The sequence below is a fragment of the Camelus dromedarius genome, chromosome 23 (genome assembly GCF_036321535.1).
Source record: "Camelus dromedarius isolate mCamDro1 chromosome 23, mCamDro1.pat, whole genome shotgun sequence".
Taxonomy (NCBI): Eukaryota; Metazoa; Chordata; class Mammalia; order Artiodactyla; family Camelidae; genus Camelus; species Camelus dromedarius.
Window position 1 is genome coordinate 3,160,662 of NC_087458.1, and position 22,658 is coordinate 3,183,319.

Below are 22,658 nucleotides of genomic sequence, written 5' to 3' on the forward strand. Positions count from 1 at the left end.
TGCTAACCAAACCCACACGTTTACACCCTGTGCTCACCTAAGCAGGTGAGGGTTTCAGGAGGCTAGAGAACACCTCCAGTGGAAGAGTCCCAGAAAACATTTCAAATACTTCATAACTTTGCCTTCCAGGGACCAACTGTATAAGGTAGCAGGTGAACCAAGACTCCACCCCTTAACATTTGCGAGCAGCCTGCATACATCCCAGGGAACGCACATGGAGCCAGAAGTCATTTGACACTGAACTTTATTTGTTCTGACCATCTGATACACTGTCCACCCTGCTAGGAAACAGAGACAATGCCGTCTGCAAAAGGCCAGAGACACATCAAAATAAACACTGTAACCAGAGCTCAAGAACAGCCTTGCAGGACAGGGTCTGTGGCTGCTAGTCAAACTGCCCAATCAGGTCCCCTCTCTTTTCAGCTCTAAATGGGTGCTAATTCTTTGAATGGCTGTCAGAGCTGCCCTCTGGAGACCAATAACTGACTTTGGTACCCAAAGTCTTGATTACAAAAAAATATAAGTTACCTAGGTGTCAATGAGAATCCAACTCTCTTTACTGGCCATGACCAAAAAAATGGGAGTCAGGGGGTGGGATGGTCCAGAAATTAACTTGGGACTTTCCAGTAAACATCACGCAAGGGCTGGCAAACTGATTCCACCAGAGAAGCCCCACAAGATATGACTGGAGATCCTCCAGAAGCATTTCCTAGGAGCTATCTGTGCTACACAACCAGTGCCAAGCAAGTAAGGGCTTGCTCCTCAGAGATCTCCTGCACCTACTTCAGCTGCTTCCCTAACACGGACCCCATGTGTTCAGACCCCATAGGGCTGCAGCTTCCCAAAGCTGGTAAGCTGAAAGGGTTTCCCACCATCAAGCGGCAATCCTCTCCCTTCTCTCTTTCTATGACGAGGCTCCAAGGAGGGCTCAGGAGCTGGTGAGGCCTGAGAGAGGAGGAAACTGCCTGGGGCATTCAGTCTTCTGTTATTCCTGCTCTAGCCACGTGGGGGCCTCTGGCTCCAGAGAATTGGGCACCCAGCCCTGGCTTTGCTCCCAGGGAAGGCTGCGGAGTTGGGAAACCCTTGCCCAGCAGGCCTGGGGCAGCTCCCTTTTGCCAGCACCTGAGGGCGGGCGAGTGCACCAGGAAAGTCTCAGGTTTCAGTGGGATGGCAGTTGCCTGTCTAAAGGCTTCTCTGTTCCTTGGAATTGTACAGAATGTCTCTTGTGGCTTCTCCTCCTCCCTCCTTTTTTCCTGTTGACGCTCCCCATCCGGCTCTCTGAATCACCAGACTCCACAGGAAAGCAGCAGATGTTGACTTTACTTTTTCAAGCCAACGTCAGCTCTCTCCTGTGGAGTGGGGAGCAGGCAGGAAGGTGAGAAGCGGGAAATGGAGGAAGATGACCCCCATCCCTTCCAAATTGTGAGCGAGGACGTAGAGGGAAACTGAAGGAAGTCAGAGAACAAGGCAAAAAATTTTAGATTCCTGGGGGTTGGGGAGAAAGGGCCCTACACCAAAGCCCCAGTGTTGGCTCTGGAACCAGGATCATGAGGAGGGAAGCACAGGGTGGGGGTGTTCCTGGTTTTGGTTCCAGCCCTTCTTGTCTGAGGTAAGGCCTCATCTCTTGCCAGCAGCATCCTCGTGACTCAAAAGTCAGGCTGCAGGTCTGGGGAGATCAGAGGCTTCTTCTTGTCCCATCTGAGGCCCCCAAACTCCGCTCTTATGCAAGTCTTTTGGAGAAGCTGCCAGGAGGACTTTCTAGAGTTTATTCCACATTCACTGTTCCAGTTTCTCTTCTCTTTTTTCTCCCTCGGGGATTTTCTTACGGGTAAAGAAGCCAAGCTATAGAGGAAGAGATAAGAGTCATTGCCAAATGCCCTGCCTAGGGGCCTTGCCAACAGCCCTGAGATGTATCTGAAGTCTTCCATTTTGTTCTGCTTCCAAAAATGAGGTTCAAATTTATTGTATTTGGCTTAGTTTAATTCAACCAACATTTGCGGAAGAGAGTGAAGGCGATCTGGGCATGACACCCACAGCCTGCTTAGCTGTCCCGCACAAATCCAGTTCTCCGGTGCTATAATCAGGGATCCCTTAACGCGTGGGCGCCGTGCCCAGTACTCCTCACCGGAGCAGGGCTTACCTTCCAGAGGCAGAAGACAAGGAGCGCGAGCAGGAGCAGCCCTCCCAGGATGCTGCCAACAAGGACCCACAGGGAGAGGAGCACGGGGCGGGTCTGAATCACCTCCAGGAGGCTCTGTACAGGGAGGAGAGTTGTTTTTTACTTGCACACTTTGGGCCAGCTAGCCTCGCCCCACACTGTAGCAAAGCCAACCTTAACACAGGAGAATAAAAGGAAAGAAACTGAGGTAGGAAGGGAGGCGGTGGGACCCCCACCATTCTGATTTTTCCCTTCTGACCCCCTGACTGCAGCCTAATGAAGATGCCTCTGTTCTGAGAAAGCTCACAGGTGCCCTTATCTCATCCCCACCCTCACAAGTTTCACGGCTCTCAAACTCAGTCTCCAACCTACCTCACTCCAACGGGAGGCTTCAGTCAGCCGCAGGACACTCCCCTCCTCAGTTCCCAGCTCAAAGGTGCTGACCACTGTTAGAGACTTGAATTTGGCCTGTGGATGAGAAGACATTTAAAGTGAGCCATCATCACGGGATATGGCTCCCAGAACCCCTATAGCAAGGGTGAGGCTGAGAGGTGCAGCTCCCAGGACCCTCCAGACCAGAGGAAAAGATTGGAGAACAATGGGGAAAGAGAGGAAGGGTTATAGATGGAAAGCCTCTGACCCTTCCTGTACTGTGTTTGCTCAGCTTGAAATTCATTCAACTCCTACCCTTCCTTCAGGCTGAAGTTTAGATGTCCTCCCCTCTGGGAAGCAGGAAAGTGTCTTTTCCAAACCTCCACCACCCTGGGCTGGGTTAGAATATTCTCTTTACTTCTCTTTCAGCAGTGAGCTATAAGATTTTTGAGGTCAAGGGTAGTACCTTAGTAATTTATGTGTCCCAAGTACCTAGCACAGTTTCTCAACAAATCTTTGTTGAAAGAATAAATAAATGAATTTTTAAAAGGATACCAAAGGGAGATAAAGAGAGAACCAGACTTAGAGAGGGATGGTCTGTCAGACCTAACTTCCCTGAGACATACCTACACCCCAGGGATCTTGTGTTATTCAAAGTAGATGGCACGTGGGAAGGCACAATATAAACCCCTAGCACTAAAGAGCTGTTACAACCAAGATTTCATCTCCGTGCTCAGGAAATCACACCGACTCCTGCCTGCCTGTCCTGTTAAGTTCAATTTCATCTCCCTAGCTTTAAAGAGCTTTCATACTCTAGATCCCTTTCAGCTATGCAATGTCACTTCCCAGCACCTCCCTGCATGTGATGTCAACTATTTATTCATTCGTTTAACAACAATCTATTAAATCAGCACAGTAAGTTAGGCATGGTGCTAAATGTTGGCCATATTCTCCTCAGTGTCTACCTAAGTCAGGGCCTTTTATACAGTAGGTACTTGATGGGTCGATTGAATTTAGGTGTCCTGTAAATGTTGACTGATTATTGATACAGCACTAAGCAATGATAAACGGAGGGAAATAGAAACACAAGGATAGTAACTAGCTTCTAGTGAGTCCATCTCATTGTTCATCATTTTTTCACTCTTCTTTTAAATTCTTCTTTTGGGGGGGAGTCATTAGGTTTGTTTGGTTGGTTGGTTGGCTGGTTAATAGAGGTGCTGGGGTTGAACACAGGACCTCGCACATGCAAAGCAAGCCCTCTACCACTGAGCTATATCCCTACTAATTTATTCTTTACAAAAACCCCATGAAGTAGGTATTATCTTAGAGATAAGGAGAAAGAAGCTTAAAAAAATTAAATAACTGTGGTAGAAGGAGACAAAGCTAGAACTTGAACAGAGTCAGTCTACCCGAAAAGCCTGTGCTAAAGTCCCAGATAGGAGCAGAAGGGGAGAGCAGTAAGAAAGGAAGAGTTTACCCTCCGGAAAAATTCATTGTGAACCAGCCTCAGTAGCCCGACAGACACCTCTGTCCCCTTTGCCAGTCGCCCAAGGTGGCACCTCACGACCTGACACCGAGCATTGCTCCCGTTCTACCAGAAGAGAGAGACAGATCAGGACCTTGGGGTAGAGAGACCCCCCTCCGCCCCACAGCTCCCCCCTGCATTCCCATGCTGGAAGCCCTCTTCACCCTCTGTGACTCGTACCAGCCTGCTTGTGTCCTGAAGCTCCTCTGGATGCACGGGGCGGCCTGGGGGATCAGTCAGGTTCTGCACTGTGCAGCTTGCCTAGAGGAAGATCCAACTTAAGGGACCCTCCGATGGTGAGGGCCAGCCACTCCAGGCTGAGCAGGAGCATACTGCCCACACTCCTGCAGTTCTTCCCTGGGTAATCCCGTTCTTTCTTCTCAAGGCAGCTATGTGCGTGAAAGAAAGGTCTCCCAGGGAAGGAGGAGCCCTGAGAGCAATGACCCAGCAGACAGGGAGCTGGGTGAGTCCACCAGATCGAGGTGGCGGGGTTCCATGCGCCCCTGGCCCAGACTCACGTTGTTAGTGATGACTTGAGACAGGGACAGGAAATAATGGCCCCCATGGGCCACAGCTGGAAGGAGGGCTGAGATGATGAGGCCACTGACCACATAGCAGCCAAGGTTCTGAACCTAAAAGGAGGATTGGAAATGAGAAGAGGTGGGAGATAGAGAAGGAGCCTTCTTATCTGTTCCCTTTACCCTGGATACCACTGAAATCTACAAGAGATGCTTCCGTCACTTCCCCAGGACTCCCCCCCTCCCCCTGCTCATGCCAAGGCCCCTCCAGCTTCTCACCCTAAGAGTGGTTTTGAATTCGGGGCCAGGGCCCACTGGGAGGGTCCCATGTGGGTGAACCTCATAGCGGTGCAGAGTGGACTCACTGCATGGACACCAAGTCAGGAAGTACATGGTCACAGCCATGACACAGACGCAGGGGCACATGATCAGCACACAGACATGGATTCAGGGGAGGCAAGGCCAGCACATGGATAAAGAGATGGGGGTACACAGAGAAGACAGAAACGGGACATGACATAGACTTGGCATATACTTCATGACCACATCCCATTTTCCCTCACCCGAGCTCCAATCCCTAGGGCACAGCAAAGCCCTACGCCTAGGAGGTATAGGTATACCCATGCCCAGGGAAGTAAGATGTTTAAAAGAGAAATTTCAGCATGAGTGGGACTGAGGGCAAAAAGATGGAGGAGCCCCAGGGGTTTGGTGTTCAGGAACGCTGAAGCACATGGAGGGAGAGGGAGGAAATGGAGTATGAATCTGAGGTCAGGATGGAGTCCCAGCGGGAAGCTAGGCCGTACCTAGCAAATAGGAGGTGAGGCTCATATTGGATGTAGGCTGAGGTCTGGACTGTGTTGTCTTGAAGGGTTCCGTTTCTCTCCAGGCTGTTGCTGTAGGGTCAGGGGGAGAGGCTCATGTCCCAGCCCTGTCTCAGGCACCCCTCTCTGGAGTAAAGGAGCCAGTGCTGTTTCCACCCCTCCACCCCCTACCTCCCCACTGCCAAGACCCAGCAGGAGAGGGCCAGGAGGAAATTCTCCTTGTCCTCACCTGGCAGCAGTTAGCCTCACAAGGACCTGGCTCAGGAGGAAGGAGCAGCTAAACTCAAACTCCAGAAGAAAGGTCACCTGAGGGCAAGGGACATGGGGTCACAGGAGATTTCTTTTCATGGGGCCGCTACAGAGGAAAAGGAGTCATTGTGTGCCTCCTCCCCTAAACTGCCAGGCCCCACAGATTCCAGCCCCTGCTCTCTCAGAGCCCTTCCTTCCTTCCTCCCTCCCTCCCTTCCTTCCTCCCTCCCTCCCTTCCTTCCTTCCTTCCTTCCTCCCTCCCTTCCTTTCTTCCTTCATTCCTTCCTCCCTCCCTTCCTTCGTTCCTGCCCTCCCTCCTTCCTTCCTCTCTTTCTCTCTCGCTCCCTCTTTTTCTTTCTTTCTTCTTGAAATAGTCCCCTGGGCTATACAGTAGAAACTTGTCACTTAACTATTTTATACACCGTAGTTAGCATCTGCACATCTCCAACTCCTAATTTATCCCTTCCACCTCCCTTTCCCTCTGGTAACCATAAATTTGCTTCCCCTGTCAGAGCCCCTTTCTCATCCCGGGCCCCAGCTCACCTTGCCTCCAGACCGGAAGACAGGATGCCCCACGCTGCAGAGTCGGGAGTGAGGGGAAGGGGCTGCACATTCCACCTTTACTGCGCTGTCCCTCTGAGAGCAGAGCACCGAGGGTGGAGGCTGGAGCTGGGGCTGCCACTGCTCTCCTGCCTGCAGCTTCTAAATGCAGCCTTTCCCCAGAGCCCCTCACAGCCAACACCCCAGTCTTCTTCCTCCTCCTTCCCCGACTCCTCCCCAGCTCCCTCCCGCAAGGGCACCTGAGGAGTGAAGCTGGACAGATGGAGGTTTCTAGAAAAGCTGAGGCTCAGGCTCGTGTTGTAGGCGTTTTCCTCCCTGTTCTCCAGAGCTGCTGACACGAGCACCTTCCGCCGACCACCCCGAACCACAAAGGGCTCCTTCCTAGGAGGGGCGGGTAAAGGAGGGCCCAGACTTGAGGGGTGCCAGAAGCCTCACTTCTCTTTTCCTGGGTGAGAATCAACCCTCCGTCTCCCTTCAGGCCCCCTCTGGTCTGTCTCAGGTCACCCTGGTTTGGCCAGGTCATGTCCATCCCACCTGGAGCCTCTGATGTCCATACTGGCTCGAAGTGCCAGATCTGTGACACATTCATTGTCGGGGCCGCAGTCCTTTGAGAAGGGGACCTAGAGGGGAGAGAAGGGCTGAGGGCTGAGAGGAAGACAAGGAGAAGGAACGGGACTGGAGGAGAAGTGGAAAGACAAGAGGGGGTGCCCAGGTCAGATTCTGCTGTCGTCCCATGTCTCCTCCCTCTTTAAGCTTGAATGCACTGAGAAGGGCAGCGTTGGGACCCAGGGGCAGGGCAGGGCTTGGCACTGCTGACCAGCTTTCGTATGAAGGTGGGTGAGCCCTCTTCCAGCACAGGTCCTGGCTTTGTGGTGTTGTCCAAAGCAAAGGTCACAGTCAAGACGACTGGCCGGAGGTAATCTGATGTGTCCTGAGAGAAACCAGGGTCAAGGATCACGCAAAGCCGCGGTTAGGGATACAACCCAGGCCACCGGCTGAATGCGATCATGAGGGTGATCATTTACTGAGCATTCTCCGTGTGCTTGGCACTGTCCTCAGGTTTTATGAAGACTATTACATTTGCTGGGAGGGTATAGCTCAGTAGTAGAGTGCACACTTAGCATGCATGAGGTCTTGGGTTCAATCCTCAGTAATTCCACTTAAATAACTAAATAAACAAATAAATAAATAACCCTAATTACCTCCCCCTCAAAAGACTATGACATTTAATTCTAAGACACCTCCTATGACACAGTCATCTTCACTATCCCCCCTTTCCAGGCAGGGAAACTAAGGCTTGCAGGTTATGTGGCTTGCCGGAATTCACAGGTAGTACATGGCAGAGCTGCGCTTCAAACCCGGACTAGCCTCGCTCCCAGGTTTGGACTTTCTCACTTTCCTGGCTTTGGCTTTCTTGCCAGTCCAGCAGAAACCTCCCCTCTGATCCAGCCTTCCTCTCACCCCCAGGCCCTGATGCAAAGCAGTTCCTGCCCACTCCTCACCTGCACGTGGAAGTGAAGCTGCTCACAAGTGACATTCCCCACACTTAGCCAGAGCCGCCGAGGGGACAGTCTCTGGCCAGAGCCATCAAACGCTGCACGGGCCCCAGCTGTCCACTCATCCAGTGATGCTGTGAACCGCACATCTGAATGAGGCAGGCAAGAGTGGAGGTGGAGAAAGGTCCAGAGACCATGGCAGGCTGGGGTTCAGAGTTGCCTGGGATGCACTCTAGTCACTCACAGAATCGGCGATCCCAGCGGCCAGGAGTGCGGGAGGTCACTTGGAAGCAAAGGGCTGCGGATAGGCAGGCTGCCTCCTGGCCTCGCCGCCTGCAGTCCCTCTGAACCACACTGATGGCTGGCGGGGTCACTTCCAGTGAAGGGGCCAGGTGGACAATGGGCCGGGAGCTGGGAATAGGGAGGGAAAGAAATTCTACCAGTGGAAGGAAAGCCCTTTGAGAAAGGCAATCTCCAGTGATTCCCTCCCTGAGGTCAAAGGAAAGAATAAGGGGCTAGGTGACAGGTGACACATGTGTCTCCACCCTGCAACCTTCTGACAGAAGTAAGATAACAGCCAACATTTAGCAAGGACTTTGCACGTGCTAGGCCCAGTCTTATGGTCTTTACATGGATTATTGTATTTAATCCTCACAACAAGCCTACAAGGCAGGTACTATTATTATTCTCATTTTATACACTAGGAAATGGAGGCACAGAGTAAGCTGATCAAGAAATCCAAATCCAAGTTTGTGACCCCAAAGCCCTTGCTTTTAACAGCTGTGCTATGCCATCCACTGCTACCCGAGCTGGGACCGCTCACCTGAGCAGGACGGCTGCCCCTTGGGCACCCACAGCCACATCTACCAGGTCATCTCCATCCAGATCTAGCCGGCCATCCACACTCCGGCCGAAGTAGCTGAGGGCCTGTGGCATGGAGACAGCAGCAACCCGCTGAGAGGGAGAGAGGAGGGACTGAGCAGGGGCTTACACACCGGGTTCCCTAGGTCCCCCACCTGGCTCTTTCTAACTCTCCCCCCAGGCATGAGGCGGAACAGGAGGAGCTTGCCTGCGTTCAACAGTCCCTGGTACAGCAACACGTTTCCTACCCTACCACTTACCTTTTCGACTACTGATAAAAAAAGCACTGGTTCAGTTTGGGTTTCAAGCCCAGGGGAGCAATGATCAGCAAAGAGTGCACCTCCCTCCCCCACCCTTCCTCCCACCACACCCCAGCTTTATCTGGGCACTCCTGACCTGGGCAGGACGGGGCCTGACTCCACTCCGGCTCCCATGGTATATGTACAGAGCTCCGCGGTGCCCGTCCTCCAGGGGCGCCCCCACAGCCACATCAGCAAAACCATCCTGGTTCAGATCAGGAAGGGCACCCATGGCAAAGCCAAACCGAGCATCCTGGGGGGGTTCTGGCTGAAGTGTTCCCTGGAGTGTCAGCAAGGACTGCTGATGGAGGTGAGAAGACGGACAATGCTGATTTGACAGTCCCAGCCTCTCAGCCAGCCCTCAGATGCACGCGCCTTCCCTTCTTCCCTCCCCTTCCCCCCGACAAACAAATTCTAGGAGGTCCAGCAAGTCTCACCTGGCCCACCAGATACACATAGACACGTCCTGTCTCCTTGTTCTGGGGCCCCAGGAACATGGGGGCGGCCACGAGTAAGACGTCAGTTGTTCCATCTCCATCCGTATCCAATGGGCAGAGCTCACTGCCGAAGTACGAGCCAATCTGGGGAGTGGTGGGTAATGGTGACCCCAGAGGAAGGAGAAGGGAAGATTATAACAATGGGAAGCACCTTCCAATCTGGGCCTCACCCCCTTGACAGACTCTGCCAACTAGAATTCAACGCAGACTTTTCAGGCCCCTTCACTTCCCAGCCCCCACCCCTAGCCTGGAGATCCCTTAGGACCCAAGGGTCCCACCCTCCCTTGGATGCCCTACCTGCTCCCCCTGGAGGCTCTGGGCGACCCTCACAGCCCCATCTTTCTTAAACTGGAAGGCGATGACCTTTCCTCGATGTCTAAACCGAGGAGCCCCTGAGAGAAAGAGGCGGCGTCCACCCCGCAAAAGCATGGAGGAAACAGAGTAACCTGGAAGCGGACAAGGAATCAGGGGTGAAAGGAAAAGAAGACGGGGCCAGAGTAGGAGGGCTCCCTAAAGGTACACAAAGGGTCCCAAGGAAAGTAGCAGGTCAGCGAGGACCTGCACAAGTTAAGAGTGAGAACCTTACACCCCGCACCGAGGCAGCATTTTTCTCCCTCCCCTCCACCCTCTCTAGTCCTTTGCAGTTCTCTGCTACTCACCCAGGTAGGCTGCATGGTTCTGTAATGCAGGGGGGAACTCATCTTCTAGGGCTGTCCGTGGCGGGAAGAGGCGGTGATCTTCTCCAAGCCATAACACTGACCCCCCCCAGTCATAAGCCCCTACCATCCCAAAGAGAATCCCATCCTGTAGGGCAGAACCAGATGGATTTGCTGAAAAGACAGTAGGGAATGAGAAGAAACACACTTTCCGGGAGTGAGAGGGTCACTGAGGGCATGCTTTGGTCAGTTAGAAAAGCATGGGAAGGTCAGCGTGGACACTGGTTAAGGGAGGAAGCTAGAAGAACCCTGGGGTTGTTGTCTGAATTAGAGGTTGGAAGGAGTCATGTTGAGAGGAGTTGTGGAGAGGCCAGAGTCTGTCCAACCTTTAGCTGATGAGTAGAGAAACCAATCTGAGACATTTCCAGCCCAAAGGAGCTTTCATTTTCTCCGTGGGACCCTGAGCATGAGAAAATACGGAGGCAATACAAGAGAAGACCATTCCCTCCCTGACCTACCAAACTCCTTCTAGAACCCCACCTTTATCCCAGCGCTTCTCCTACCCTGTCCTCCACCTCTCCAAGGTAACCATTACCCTCAAGGCCAAAAATTCGGTCCCCTAATGCATCCACGATATCAGTCAGCGCAGCTTCATCTGTGACATTGAAGAAGAACCTCTCGTCTGGATCACTGGCAATAGCTCTGATTTCTCGCAGGAAAGCACTGGGGTCTCGCTGCCGCCGGAGGTAGTGACCAAGGACCTGGGGTCAGAGATCAACATGGGGTCTGTTGGCTGTGCGGAGTGAGTGTCAGAGCTGGTACAGATCCCAGCCAACTGAAGAGAAGAAAGGGAAACACGGCTGATGTCTGGGAAGTGGTTAATGCCTGTGTTCCTCAGGTTCCCAGTCCTCAGTGTCGCTACCCCCACCCGCTGCCGTCCTTTCAGATCCAGAGCTGATTCTCACAGCTATCCCGTAGCGTGTCACTCTTCCAGCCTCACAGGCCTTCAGTGCTGCGGGGAGCTCCTCTCCATCATGTGATTCTCCATCAGTGACAACCACCAGTAGCCTGGCAGCCTCTGGTCGGCCCCCACGGGACTGACTGAATCCTTCTGTGCTAAGAAGAGAGAGGACTGAAGTACAATGAGATGTATGCAGACAGATACACGCCCACACAGTACTTAACACTGCCAGCCATCCACTGAGGTCAGGCCTCTTGCCTGTAGCCCATCTCTCCAACTGTCTAGCGCAGAGAAAGGCACGGAGTGCAAGCTCAAATGTCTGAACATCATAGAACATGTGGAGCAGTGTATCATCAATCCAAAGAAGTTTAAATCCACACATTCATAGATTCAATCGGCAAATATTGTATTTGAAAGGACAAATATTAAGGGAATGTAGAATAGAGAAGAATGGCCAGGCCAGGGAAGTCTTCTGGGAGACGAGTTTTGTCACGTTTGGAGAATGAGCTAGGACATGAGTGGCGGAGAACCTGAGGGCCAAGGTCAAAGTGGGATGGGGGTGTACAGACAGACAGAATTCCGTCTGCAGAGAGCAAGAAGCGGAAATGTGGACAGACACAGACACAGACACTGTGGAAACGCAGGGAGAAGGAGCGCAGGGGCAGCCCGCCTCGCCTCTCCCACCCACCGTCCCGGCGCAGACAAAGATAAGCTTGCAGGACACCTTGGGACATACACACTGCACTCCAAACCCGCCTCTAACCCTTCTAGACCCTCCCACTCGCCTCCCACTCGCCTCCCACGCTCCCCCTCCCAGTGCCTCACCAGGCCACCGTGATTGCTTCAGCAGTCTTTGTTTCTCGCCCCTCTCGTCGGCTCAGGTTCCTTGCTGCTCTCACCACTTCTTCTTTGGTTCGGAAATCCCCCAGGGACCACTCGTGTACAGAGCTCTCTCCATACTGTACCAGCCCGACCTGAGAATGCAGTGTGCACGTTGGAATGGGATGTGCGGGGGGCGCAGGGGGTGGGGGTGGCAGAAGAAGGTATGTGAGGGAGGGGAGATGGGCACCTGGATACTACTGAAGCTACTGTCCACATCTTCCTCCTCTCTCCCTGTCTCTCCCCCTCCAAGTCCATCTGTATTGCCTTCTCTTACCTGTATCTGCTCCGGGTCAATAAACAATCTCCCTACCAGTCTTCGTAGGAAGGTCTGAACTTCAGACCAGGGATAGATGCTGTTGGAGCCATCCAAGACAATGACGACATCCATGTAGGTGGGGCAGCCTAGGAGGAGGGGCGTGGTGATGAGGAACAGAGGGGTAGGGGATACTGGGCATGGGGGTGACAGGGGAAGAGGTCACAGGAAGGCACGTTCAATTCAAACATTTATTAGGCACTTCTTACATGCAAGGAAGGTAGTGTGCCAGGTCCTGGGTAAATACAGAAATAGGTAAAAGAAACAAACAAACAAACAAAAACAAAGCGTAAATACAGGACAGAAATAGACTCATAGACAGAGAATACAGACTTGTGGTTGCCAGGGGGGGTGGAGGGTGGGAAGGGATAGACTGGGATTTCAAAATTGTAGAATAGATAAACAAGATTACACTGTATAGCACAGGGAAATATATACAAAATGTTATGATAACTCACAGAGAAAAAAATGTGACAATGAGTGTGTATATGTCTATGAATGACTGAAAAATAGTGCTGAACACTGGAATTTGACACAACATTGTAAAATGATTATAAATCAATAAAAAATGTTAAAAAAAAAAAGAAATAGGTAAAAGAGAAGATGAGCATACATACAATTTACTAAAAAACAGAGAAGAAGGAATTAAGTGCTAGGTAGAAACATAGCACCACTCTGCTGCTGGAGAACAAAAGAGGGTCAATTCTGCTGGTGGGGAAGCAAAGGAGGCAGCAACTGAGAAGATACTGAAGACTGGAGGTGCTGGAGGAGCGGGGAATATGAGGAAAGGCATCTGGGTGGAGAACACTTTAAACAAAGGGAGGTAGAGGTATAAAGATAGATGACACACAGGAGAATGGCGAGGTGAAGGCTACAGACGAGGTGCAGGGTATGGAGGGACACAGGTGGAGTTGGTTAAATCAGTTCGTGGAGTCTTGATACCCTCGTAAAGAGTCTGAATTCTAATCTGTTAGGAAACATGGAGCTTTTGCAGGCACATTAGGTAGCAATGAGGATAGCCATGCAGGCCCCCCGCCAAGCATCACACCCTGCAGCCCCATCTTTTCCCCACCCTGCACCCTGTTCTGGGAACCGAGTCCTCAGTCCCTGCTCCTGGCTCACGTTGCGCGGTGGGTGCCAGACTTCCCTGGGGCTGAAACGAAGCATCTACGTGGGTGCAGATCCCAGAACTGAAGACAGAGGAGCCGCAAGCACGCGACCAGAGAGGGGCACAAGCCTGGGGATGGGTGGGGGGAAACAGTTACTCCCAGGCTTGGGAGGGCACCCTCAGAACATGCTCCTGGTCAAAGGAGCCATTGAGTCCACTCCCCGAGAGTCCCCTCCTTGCTGTCTAGGTTTAACTCCTTGACGGCTACACATAGACCAGTTTCCCTTATCATGCCACCCTTTTCTCTACCACGAACTTTCAGAAACCCCGCCACCACCCTTTCCTTAGCTTACCATGAATCCCCCGTCACCATCTGTCTCTAGTAGTGACATCCCCAGGTGCATATTCACAGCAGGACGAGATGAATTTCCTAGTGGGTAGTCACCTGGTTGGAGGGGAGTGGAAGAGATCATGGGGGTCACAGATGGGGTGCTGGAGTTCAGGGTGATTTGGGAAGAGGGTGACATCAGGCTTGAGTCAGGAGCGGGGAGTATGTGGGATATGGAGGTGAAGTGGTGAGGTGTAAGGGGTCAAAGCTACTCATCGAGGTTAGAGTTTAGGAGTGGAAGCATTGGGAACCTTCTTACCCAAGTGGCCCTTGGCACATGGGGCATTGTGAGAGCCCCCTACAGGGCAGCGATAAACGTCCCCTCTTCGGTCGCCTGAAGGCCCATCCCAGGGGGCACCCACCAGCATCCTGGGAGGAGGACATGAATACAAGCATAGTGTGAATATGACACTTGAGATAGACCAGAGGGAAAGGGCACGGGGATAGCAAGTCTAGAGCTCCAGCCACTTCCAAAGAACCAGACAAGTTTACATATCCATCTACTTCACCTCCCCTTTAACAGCTCTAGCACAGTCCCAGTCCCATGGCTCTCTGGTTTCCTCCTCACCATCGCTGTCCACCCCCAACATGTTGCAAGACACTGTATCCAAATTCAGCCTCAGGTGGCCCTGGAAATAGGCGTGGGCGATGCACATCCAGGTTAAAGGGGCAGCAGAGACCTGGGGGCCAGGATCATAAAGTTAGCAGGATTCAGTTGGTGTGGCTAATGAATGCCCAGAGGTACAACCAGAGAGACGCCATAAAGGGCATGTTTTGATCTCAATCTCTCTCCCTTCTTCTTACTCATAAGCTCTCCTGGCCTCTGTCAATGTCATGCACCCAGAGCTCCAAGCAAGGATGAGCTCTTTCCTGTGTTTGGGTCAGATGTCTAACGTGTGGCCCTCTGCCATGCTGTTGCACAGCTGTATTTCCATTCCCACCCCCGAAATCTCATTTACAGACATGTCTGAAAGGGTCAAGTTCCTCTTTTCTACATCATTCCTCCTACACATCCTTCTCTCCAAGCTATGAAGGTCAAAAGAGGGAGGCCTTTCTGCAGCCTCAGAACAACTGTTCCTTCCAAAGTCTCCCCAAACCCAGGACCACAGGGAGACAAGAGGTTAAGGAACACTGCAATCCAGGTCTCTCCTTTCCTTCCTCTCTCTTCTTGACTCCCAGCATCGTTACATCCTCACTTCTTTCTCCAATGTCTAGGTCTCTGGTTGATTCCAGCCCTGAAAACCTCAGTGGTAATTAACTGGGTGGAGCCACTTGCCTGCCCACACACATGGTTTGCCATCCATCCTTTCCAAGTGTCCCATCACCCCCAATTTCTCACAACCCGCTTCCTTTCTAACTCATCCCCCAGCCAGCTGCCCCTACCTACCTGCCTTTCTTCCTTAACTCTCAGCCAACTCTAAGACAACCCCTCCGTCTGTACTGGCTGATTCTTCCCTCCCAACCCCTACCCCTTTAAAATCAGAGCTGGTATTTTAGGAAACGAAGATTACAGGGCACTGATGAGGAAAAATTCCAGGCCTCTTGTCCCTCCCATGGTTCTTTCCCTAACTGTGTCTTGTTCCTTCCTTTCAAGCAACCCCCTCTCAGGTCACCCTACCACCACTTACACCAATGGTCACAGTTCTGTCTTACAGCATGCTCAGTTTCAGAAAGGTGTATGTGAGCCTTTTCACATCTAGGAAACCGGCAGGACTGTATGAGCAGGAACTGTATCTCATTGGTTAGGTAAACCCAGGGCTCTGACCATAGTCAATCAGTTATGCCTAGGCCCCAGAGACCACCAAGAATAGGCAGAAATAGGGAGGCGGTAATAGTAATCAGACTAGCCACGAGGAAGGTCAGATCATGTTTCCTCTTGGTCCCTTCACTCCTCCAGGGCTTAGGAGAAAGTTTTAGATGATTGCACACAAATATTACACAAGGCACTGGACAGCTTCAGCCCCTGCCAGGCAGTCATCTGTGTGGGCATAAGAATGCAAACGTGTGTGCACGCGCGCACACACACGCACACACACACGAGGAATGTAGAAATCAGTTAACCCCTCAACCTAACTCCCAAAGAATTTTAACCATAAAGGTCCCAATGCTAAACAATCTCTATCTCTTCCATTCCCACCAGAAACCAAGAACTTAACCTCCCTCACCTGTCAGGAGCACCAAGGGCAAGGACAGGTAAGGGATGAGGGGGAGCTCCATGCCTGGTCGTTCCCTGTCCGTGTGAGAAGTCCTCTGTGCCTCTGTCCCTCTCCTTCTCTGTTTTCTTTACTTTCTCTCCCATCCTGCCCCCTCCCACTGGCAGCTAAAAATAAAGTTGGGAGGAATGGGAGGAGTAATGGTGGGGAGCCCCAGACCAAGGAAAGGAGGACTGACCGATTTTAGTGTATTTCTCTGCCTTGGTGCTGCCCCCTGGAGGCGTCGTCTTAGCATCCAAGGAGAACACAGTTCTTGACTTTCTGTCCTTTCTTTCCCTTTCTTTTAGTCTATCTTTGTGGTTCCAGGCAATGCTTTCCTCGAGTTTGGAATAGAAGGCAGGAGCGGGAGATAGATTCTTTTTGCTTCCTAACCTTATTTATCTCAACCTGGGATATGGAAGACGAAAGAGCTGACAACAGTGATACATTTCCCACCTACCCAAGGGAGTCCCACCGTGTGAAGACACAGCCCGCCCACAAACCACGACTTACCATCCCCGCTCCACTTGGTTTTGTTTGTGACTCTTCACCTATGCTGCCTATGACACCATAGTTTTTGGAGGAGCTATAAACTAGGAACCTGGTGGGAGATGCGCCTTGTGGAACCAGTGTGACTACTTTGCCACAAGGCCCCCAGCTCCTCAGCTGGGCTCTAAACTTCTGAAGTGGGGGCCGTGGAGCCTCTCAGCTTTTTGTGTCTCTACCATTTAGTATTATGCCCTGCACACTGTAGGTGCTCAATAAAAGTCTGCGGACAATGATGCCAGTGGCTAATTCCATGGAAAACCCAAACCACAGTGACAGAAATAGGCGCCTCAGAGGACCAGAACACATGGGACCAGACCAAACTTCAGTGAGTGAATTGATCTTTAATCTGCTAACCTGGAAGGCTTGCTCTCCATCATGGGCAAGGGCCTCAGCTATTTACACAGAATCATTGTACAGTATTTACAGCAAGATGCCAGACACAGCATCATTGGATAGGCAAAGAAGGGGTAAGAAAAGGCCAGATCAAGCCATGAAATCAAAGTGTAGGCAGAAATCTGCAGGTGTACACAGAGGGAAGGGTAAGGGCAAGTCATGAGGAAGGTTGGTGAGGCCGACACGGGAGAGGAAGAAGAAGCGTGAAGCCAGCTCTGGGGCCCGTGGGAAGGGCTCACTGGAACGTAAAGCCCTTAAATTTATGATGTGGAGTATGAAGGGGGGAGTAACTGCCACAGGTCACCCTTGTGAGAAAAAAGAAGGCAGTTAGAACTCCACAGACCACATGGGACTTCTCTTTCTGACTATACTTCAATAAAAACAATAATAATTTAAAAAAGAACTTTACAGACCATACCTTCTACCTCCCACATCAAAAAGTAATTCTGCTGTGGATTAAATTCCTAGGATAGGGTACTGAGAAGGTAAAAGAGATGCAGACACAGAATCTTAAACAGACTTGAAAGAGACACAGGAAAAAGAGTCAAGACAATACAATGAAAGAGGAAAAGAACAAGAAATCAGCAGATATGAACATCAGAATCATCCCACCGACTTTGCAAGACAGCTTTCCTCCCCTCATCTTCCCCAAAGCTTCCCCCTCTACCCTTGAATCTCTGGATTTCAACTTTAACCAAGGAGTAGAGTTAGAATGGGACTGCTACATGGGGACAACCTAAAATTCCATCCCACCAATTCAGGCCCCTCCTTATCCTGTACCACCAGAACATCAAGGCTTGAGTCGTAGCCAAGGGCAGATTAGGGTGAGAATAGACAGGATGGAGGACACAAGGCCACAAAACCCCACAATCCCAGGGCCACAGTGCCAGAGGCCTAGCTTGTCCAGTGGAATGAAGAGATCGCAGGCATTTCTGACCACATCGAGCAGAAGAGGGGGATGACCTCGAAGGACCCGAGCCAGGAGCAGGACTCGGAGTCGAAGCTTCAGAGCTACTTGGGGCAGGCTTCCTCCTGGAGTTCCTGGACTCCCAGCTCCCCCAGTTTCAATTCCTCCTGGGACTCCTCCTCCAGAGCCCTTCAGTCGCCGGCTACAAGCTGAAGACTCTTGTTCCATCAGGAGGCGAATCTCATAAGCATCACGGCTCAAATTCATGATGAGGGAAAACAGATAATACCTGGGATACACAGGGCAGTAGAGTCGGTAAGGGTACGTATACCTACTTACATCCAACAGAACACTTACACTTCTTTTTTCCCCCCATAGTGCAAAAGGATTACACATTAGAATACCAGAAGGGAATGTTATTGCCCACTCTCACAAATGGCCTTCCACCTTTCTGTAACTAATGGGATTTATGTGCACCTTAAGATCCTCGCTTAAAATTCATGAGTCATGAAATATTCCAAGATCAACCTCAAATTTCACTTTTCCACTTGGCAACCCATTAGTGCACACACATTCAACTTGAACTATAACAATGCAAATTTATTTTAAAAGAACAGCTTCAGTTGTTTCAAAGACTCAGATGTATAGACCATTTAAATCCAATCCTTCCATTAAAAGAAAAAAAAAAAGCTAAGCCCACCTTGCCAAATGAGTTGGATTATAAATTCCTTAAGAACAGTCTATGTCTTTTTTATTTTTAATCCATTCTGACAACAGTGGTCTGTATTCAATATAATTGTCCTAACTCTAAAACATATCCTGACTCTGACCACATCTATCTTTTATACTCCACCACCACAGTCTGAGCCACCATCATCTCTTCCTTGAACTACTACTTTAGTCTTTTAACTGGTTTCTCCACAGCCACACTTGCTCCCCACTCCCAACAATCTAATCTCATACAGTAGCTGGCATAAACATAAATCACATCATTATTCCCTTTCTTAAAACTCTCCAAGGTTTCCTCCCTACCACATTTAGAATAAACTACTTTAGGCAGGCATATAGAACTCAACATCTGACTCTGTCTCTCTAACTTCATCTTGTACCATGCTTTCCCTTAATCGCTATGCTCCAAACACATTAGGTTCTTTCTGTATTTTGATCCTATTAAGCTCGTTTCTGTTTTAGAAACTTTATACCACATACTCCCTCAACCTGAAATATTCTCCCTCCAAAATCTTCTCATGGCTGGTTCTTCCTTGCACTTCAAGTTTGAGCTTAAATGTCACACTTCAACGTGATACACACACACACACACACAACTGAATACTACTCAGCCATAAAAAAGAATGAAATAATGTCATCTGCAGCAACATGATGAACCTAGAGAGCTTATCACACTAAGCGAAGTAAGCCAGAGAAAGACAAGTATCATATGATATCACTTATATGTGGGATCTAAAATATGACACAAATGAACTTATTTACAAAACAGAAATAGATTCACAGAAAACAAACTGATAGTTACCAAAGGAGAGGGGTGTGGGGGAGGGCCATATTAGGAGTATGAGATTAGCAGATATAAACTACTGTATATAAAATAAACAACGAGGTCCTACTGTATAGCACAGGGAACTATATTCAGTATCTTGTAATATACCATAATGGAAAAGAACATGAAAAAGAAAAAAATTTATATATATATCTCTGAATCACTTTGCTATACACCAGAAACTAACAAAACATTGTAAATCAACTATATTTCAATTAAAATAAATAAATAAATAAATAAATATTATCTCTTTAGGGATGTATTCTCCGACCTCCCAATTCTAAAGTAGCGAGCCATTTACTGTCTACCACATGACTTTTTTAACTTCCTGCATTGCATTTACCACTCTCTGTCATTTTTCTCATTTATTGTTTCTTTGCTCTTACTGTTACAATGTAAGCACCACTGGAGCAGGGATCTTGTTTGTCTTTAGCACTGTGTCTAGACCAGTGCTCGGCACATACTAAGAGCTCTATAAATATTTATTGAATAAAATGAATAAACATGGCATATAAACCCTTCTGGGGAGTTGTTTCTCCATACCACTCCAGCCATGCCTCCACTCCCACCCCTCATACATCCTAAGCCATGTTATAAATATAAATGATAAAGATGAAGAGAAAAGCAAGACATAAATGTAGAAGGAAAGATGCTAATGTAAAATGACAAAGAATCATTGGAGAACAAAAAACCAATACAGATGATATGTATACAGATCATTTAACTCCCAAATCATGATTCTTTCCACTTTCATCACCAGCCTGCTCCTCAGTCCAAGCCAACATCATCTCTTGACCACATTAGGGCATCTCCTCCTCTTTTGCTCTACAGCAATCCATTTTCCACACTACAGCATGAGAGATCTTTTTTGAACACAATTTGAATTATGTCACATCTCTGCTCAGAACCCACTGTACTTAGGATAAAATTTAAACAAAAAAAAAAACCCTTACCATTGCCTACAAGGCTTTGCATGAATGACCTGGACCCTGTCTGCCTCTCCAGTTTGAACTTTTAGCCTTAAGTCCATCACACTGGTTTTCTTTCTATTTCTCTAATTCCATGAAGTCTTTCTTGGCTCAGTCCTTAAAGTGTGCTATTTTCTGTTTGGGAAGATCTTCTCTGCTACTGTTTGCTTTGTATAACTTCTACTCAGACTTCAAGTCTGAAACAAATTTAATTTTCTCAAAGAATTCTTCCTTGACTTTTCAATCTAAATTAGTTCCCCGTGTTATATATCTCATAACATCGTGTACTTCCCCACAAATATTTGGTTTGGTGATTATTTGTCTTAATCCCTGACTCCTCCACTAGACTAGAAGCTTCATGAGAGCAGGAACCATAACTGTTTGGCCCTTTGCTGTATTCCCTGGCTCACAGCAAGAACCTACTAAATATTTTTAGAATGAATGAATGAGCAGGCAATGAGGGGCATAACCTGTGGTACAGACAGACGCAGAATTAAAGAAATAAAATTAATATCTAATCTTGCCCGATCTTAGTCATTCATCATGGAAGAGCATCTGTCTTCCATCTTCCCCTATTCATTATTCTCTGATAGTTTAAGATCTAAATGAAGATTGGAAGCCAAGTGATTAAGATGTGTATATTCTCAGAGAAGCCCCTGAGAGACTGTTCTTTCATAAAAGGCCAGCTATGCAGTATGGAGAATACAAAAGGTTTTGAAGGATAAAAGGATATCAAACCTGAATGAACGCTGGGCCCACTTCTCCTGATCCACACGGGGAGCGAGTCCAGACTTTCCAGCCCACAGGACATTGTCACAGGCGAAGTACAAGGCTCTATTGAGGTGACTAACAGTGATGCAGAATCTCAGGACAACATCTGATAGATGCACAGCTCGTTTGGCTGACTCAAGGGCATCTGCCGAGTTACCGAGGCGTAGGACTTGCGGAGGTTAGCAAAGAAAAGCAAGGATTTGGGAAAGCAGAGAGGCAAATAGAGAGCAAGACACAGAGAAAGAGAGAGCGCAAGAGGGTGAAAGTCGAGCAAGTGATAAAAAACAATAACAAACAATTTTAAGTGCAGAAAGAGTTCATTCTATTTTACTTCAAGATTTAATCAATTTGTGTCCCAGGTTAGTTTTCTCAAATTTGCCCCATTCTTTCTAATCCTTCATTACTCTTACCCCTGCTCTCTTGTCCGGGTCAGGAGGCATGCAGAGAGTAAGTGCAGAGGAAATGAGGGAGAAGAACCGGCAGAGAAGGTCAAAAACAGGACGGAGGGACTAAGGAAGAAAAGCTGGGGATGGAGGAAGTGTTGGATTAATAAAAGGAAAGGCACAGTTACTTACGCTTTCTTCCTAGGCTCAGATGACCCTCCAGTTGTCGAATCTGTTTCTGTAACTCAGGACTGGCCCCATGTTTCTGTAGAGCATGGCCAAGAAGGGAGCAAGCATACTGGGCAGCCCTGGAGGAGAGAGAGGACAGGTAAGGTAAGGTGGAGGCCTCCCTAACCTCCCTCTCAAAAGTGTCCTCCAAAAGGCGAGTCCTCCCTGGACCCCTCCTTTTCCCCGTTTGAGACATTTCCCTCTCCTCCTCTTCATGCCCACATCTCACCGTTTCTCCTCCAGGCCAGGGGAAGAGAAAGACGTAAGGATTAAAAAAAAAAGGAGCCTAGAAGGGGGTGGGGAGCACTCTCTAGAACTGAGGAAACGAGAGATTTGACAATGACGAGGACTGAAGGGGATAATGAAGGCGGCAGGGGGTCCATCACAAGCACATCAGTGTGAGCATCTTTGTGATATGTGAGGGAGTGGGGGATAGCTGGAGGGCAGATTATTCTTCAGAATAGGTGGACTAAGATTTTCAAGGCCCTTGAGATGAATCGAGACTAAAAGCCAGGGCGGGGAGACAGAGGAGTTCGCGGGTGACAGAAGGCTGAGGGGACAGGGAAACTTCGGAGCGCCTCGTCAGCCCTGGGGACAGAGTCCAGGTCGCTATCCGCCACGGGGCGAACGCTCCTCGTCCCACCGGTGCCCAGTGAGGAAACTGTCGGTCTCATGTCAACACGCAACCCTGAGCGGCCTCCCCGCTGGCCCACTCGTGCCTCAGTTTTCCCATCTTTCCCGCGGGCAGAAACGAATCATGGCCTCATAGCCGGCTCAACAGAGAGCCTCGCGTTCCGTCCGGGACCTCGTACCCTGAGTTGACCCTTTTTGACCCCCGTAGTGGGAACCTGACCTCGCCTCACGAGGCTCTTCCCCTGCCCGCCCTCCCCCAACTCCTCTTCGGGCCGCACCTACACAGCCGCTCCCGGGCCTGGCTCTGAGCGCTGAAGCGGACCCAGGCGTCCATGACAGCGGCGGCCCCGGCTCCGCAGATCTGCTCCCGCCCCACTTCCCGCCCCTAGTCACGCCTCCCGGACGACCCGACGG

General features: G+C 49.9%; 2 protein-coding genes across 4 annotated transcripts; both read right to left on the minus strand.

Annotated features, from left to right (window-relative positions):
• Positions 1-227: 227 nt before the first annotated feature.
• On the minus strand, positions 228-16,641 carry ITGA10 (integrin subunit alpha 10). Of its 3 annotated transcripts, none has more exons than XM_031436538.2 (30): positions 15,831-16,641; positions 14,234-14,345; positions 13,925-14,034; positions 13,631-13,722; positions 13,292-13,406; positions 12,131-12,258; positions 11,800-11,948; positions 10,979-11,129; positions 10,609-10,774; positions 10,400-10,473; positions 10,017-10,161; positions 9,655-9,803; positions 9,298-9,441; positions 8,958-9,161; positions 8,524-8,627; positions 7,945-8,111; positions 7,707-7,849; positions 7,022-7,135; positions 6,739-6,824; positions 6,444-6,585; positions 6,187-6,279; positions 5,624-5,700; positions 5,377-5,466; positions 4,853-4,937; positions 4,574-4,687; positions 4,236-4,316; positions 4,008-4,121; positions 2,531-2,626; positions 2,141-2,254; positions 228-1,842 (listed from the first exon to the last, which is right to left on the minus strand). In XM_031436538.2, exons 1-30 carry the CDS (start codon positions 15,880-15,882, stop codon positions 1,777-1,779), a joined length of 3,477 nt encoding a protein of 1,158 aa, XP_031292398.1. In that variant the 5' UTR covers positions 15,883-16,641; the 3' UTR covers positions 228-1,776. The 3 variants fall into 3 exon arrangements, 2 of the variants coding, with proteins under 2 accessions (XP_031292398.1, XP_010998006.2); XM_010999704.3 differs by having other exon boundaries at positions 8,524-8,654; XR_004131692.2 differs by lacking the exons at positions 228-1,842; positions 2,141-2,254; positions 2,531-2,626; positions 4,853-4,937 and having other exon boundaries at positions 8,524-8,654.
• An 86-nt stretch (positions 16,642-16,727) lies between these two features.
• PEX11B (peroxisomal biogenesis factor 11 beta) lies at positions 16,728-22,609 on the minus strand. Its single transcript, XM_031436539.2, has 4 exons — positions 22,523-22,609; positions 21,576-21,691; positions 20,968-21,169; positions 16,728-17,995 (listed from the first exon to the last, which is right to left on the minus strand). Exons 1-4 carry the CDS (start codon positions 22,576-22,578, stop codon positions 17,590-17,592), a joined length of 780 nt encoding a protein of 259 aa, XP_031292399.1. The 5' UTR covers positions 22,579-22,609; the 3' UTR covers positions 16,728-17,589.
• Positions 22,610-22,658: the final 49 nt, after the last annotated feature.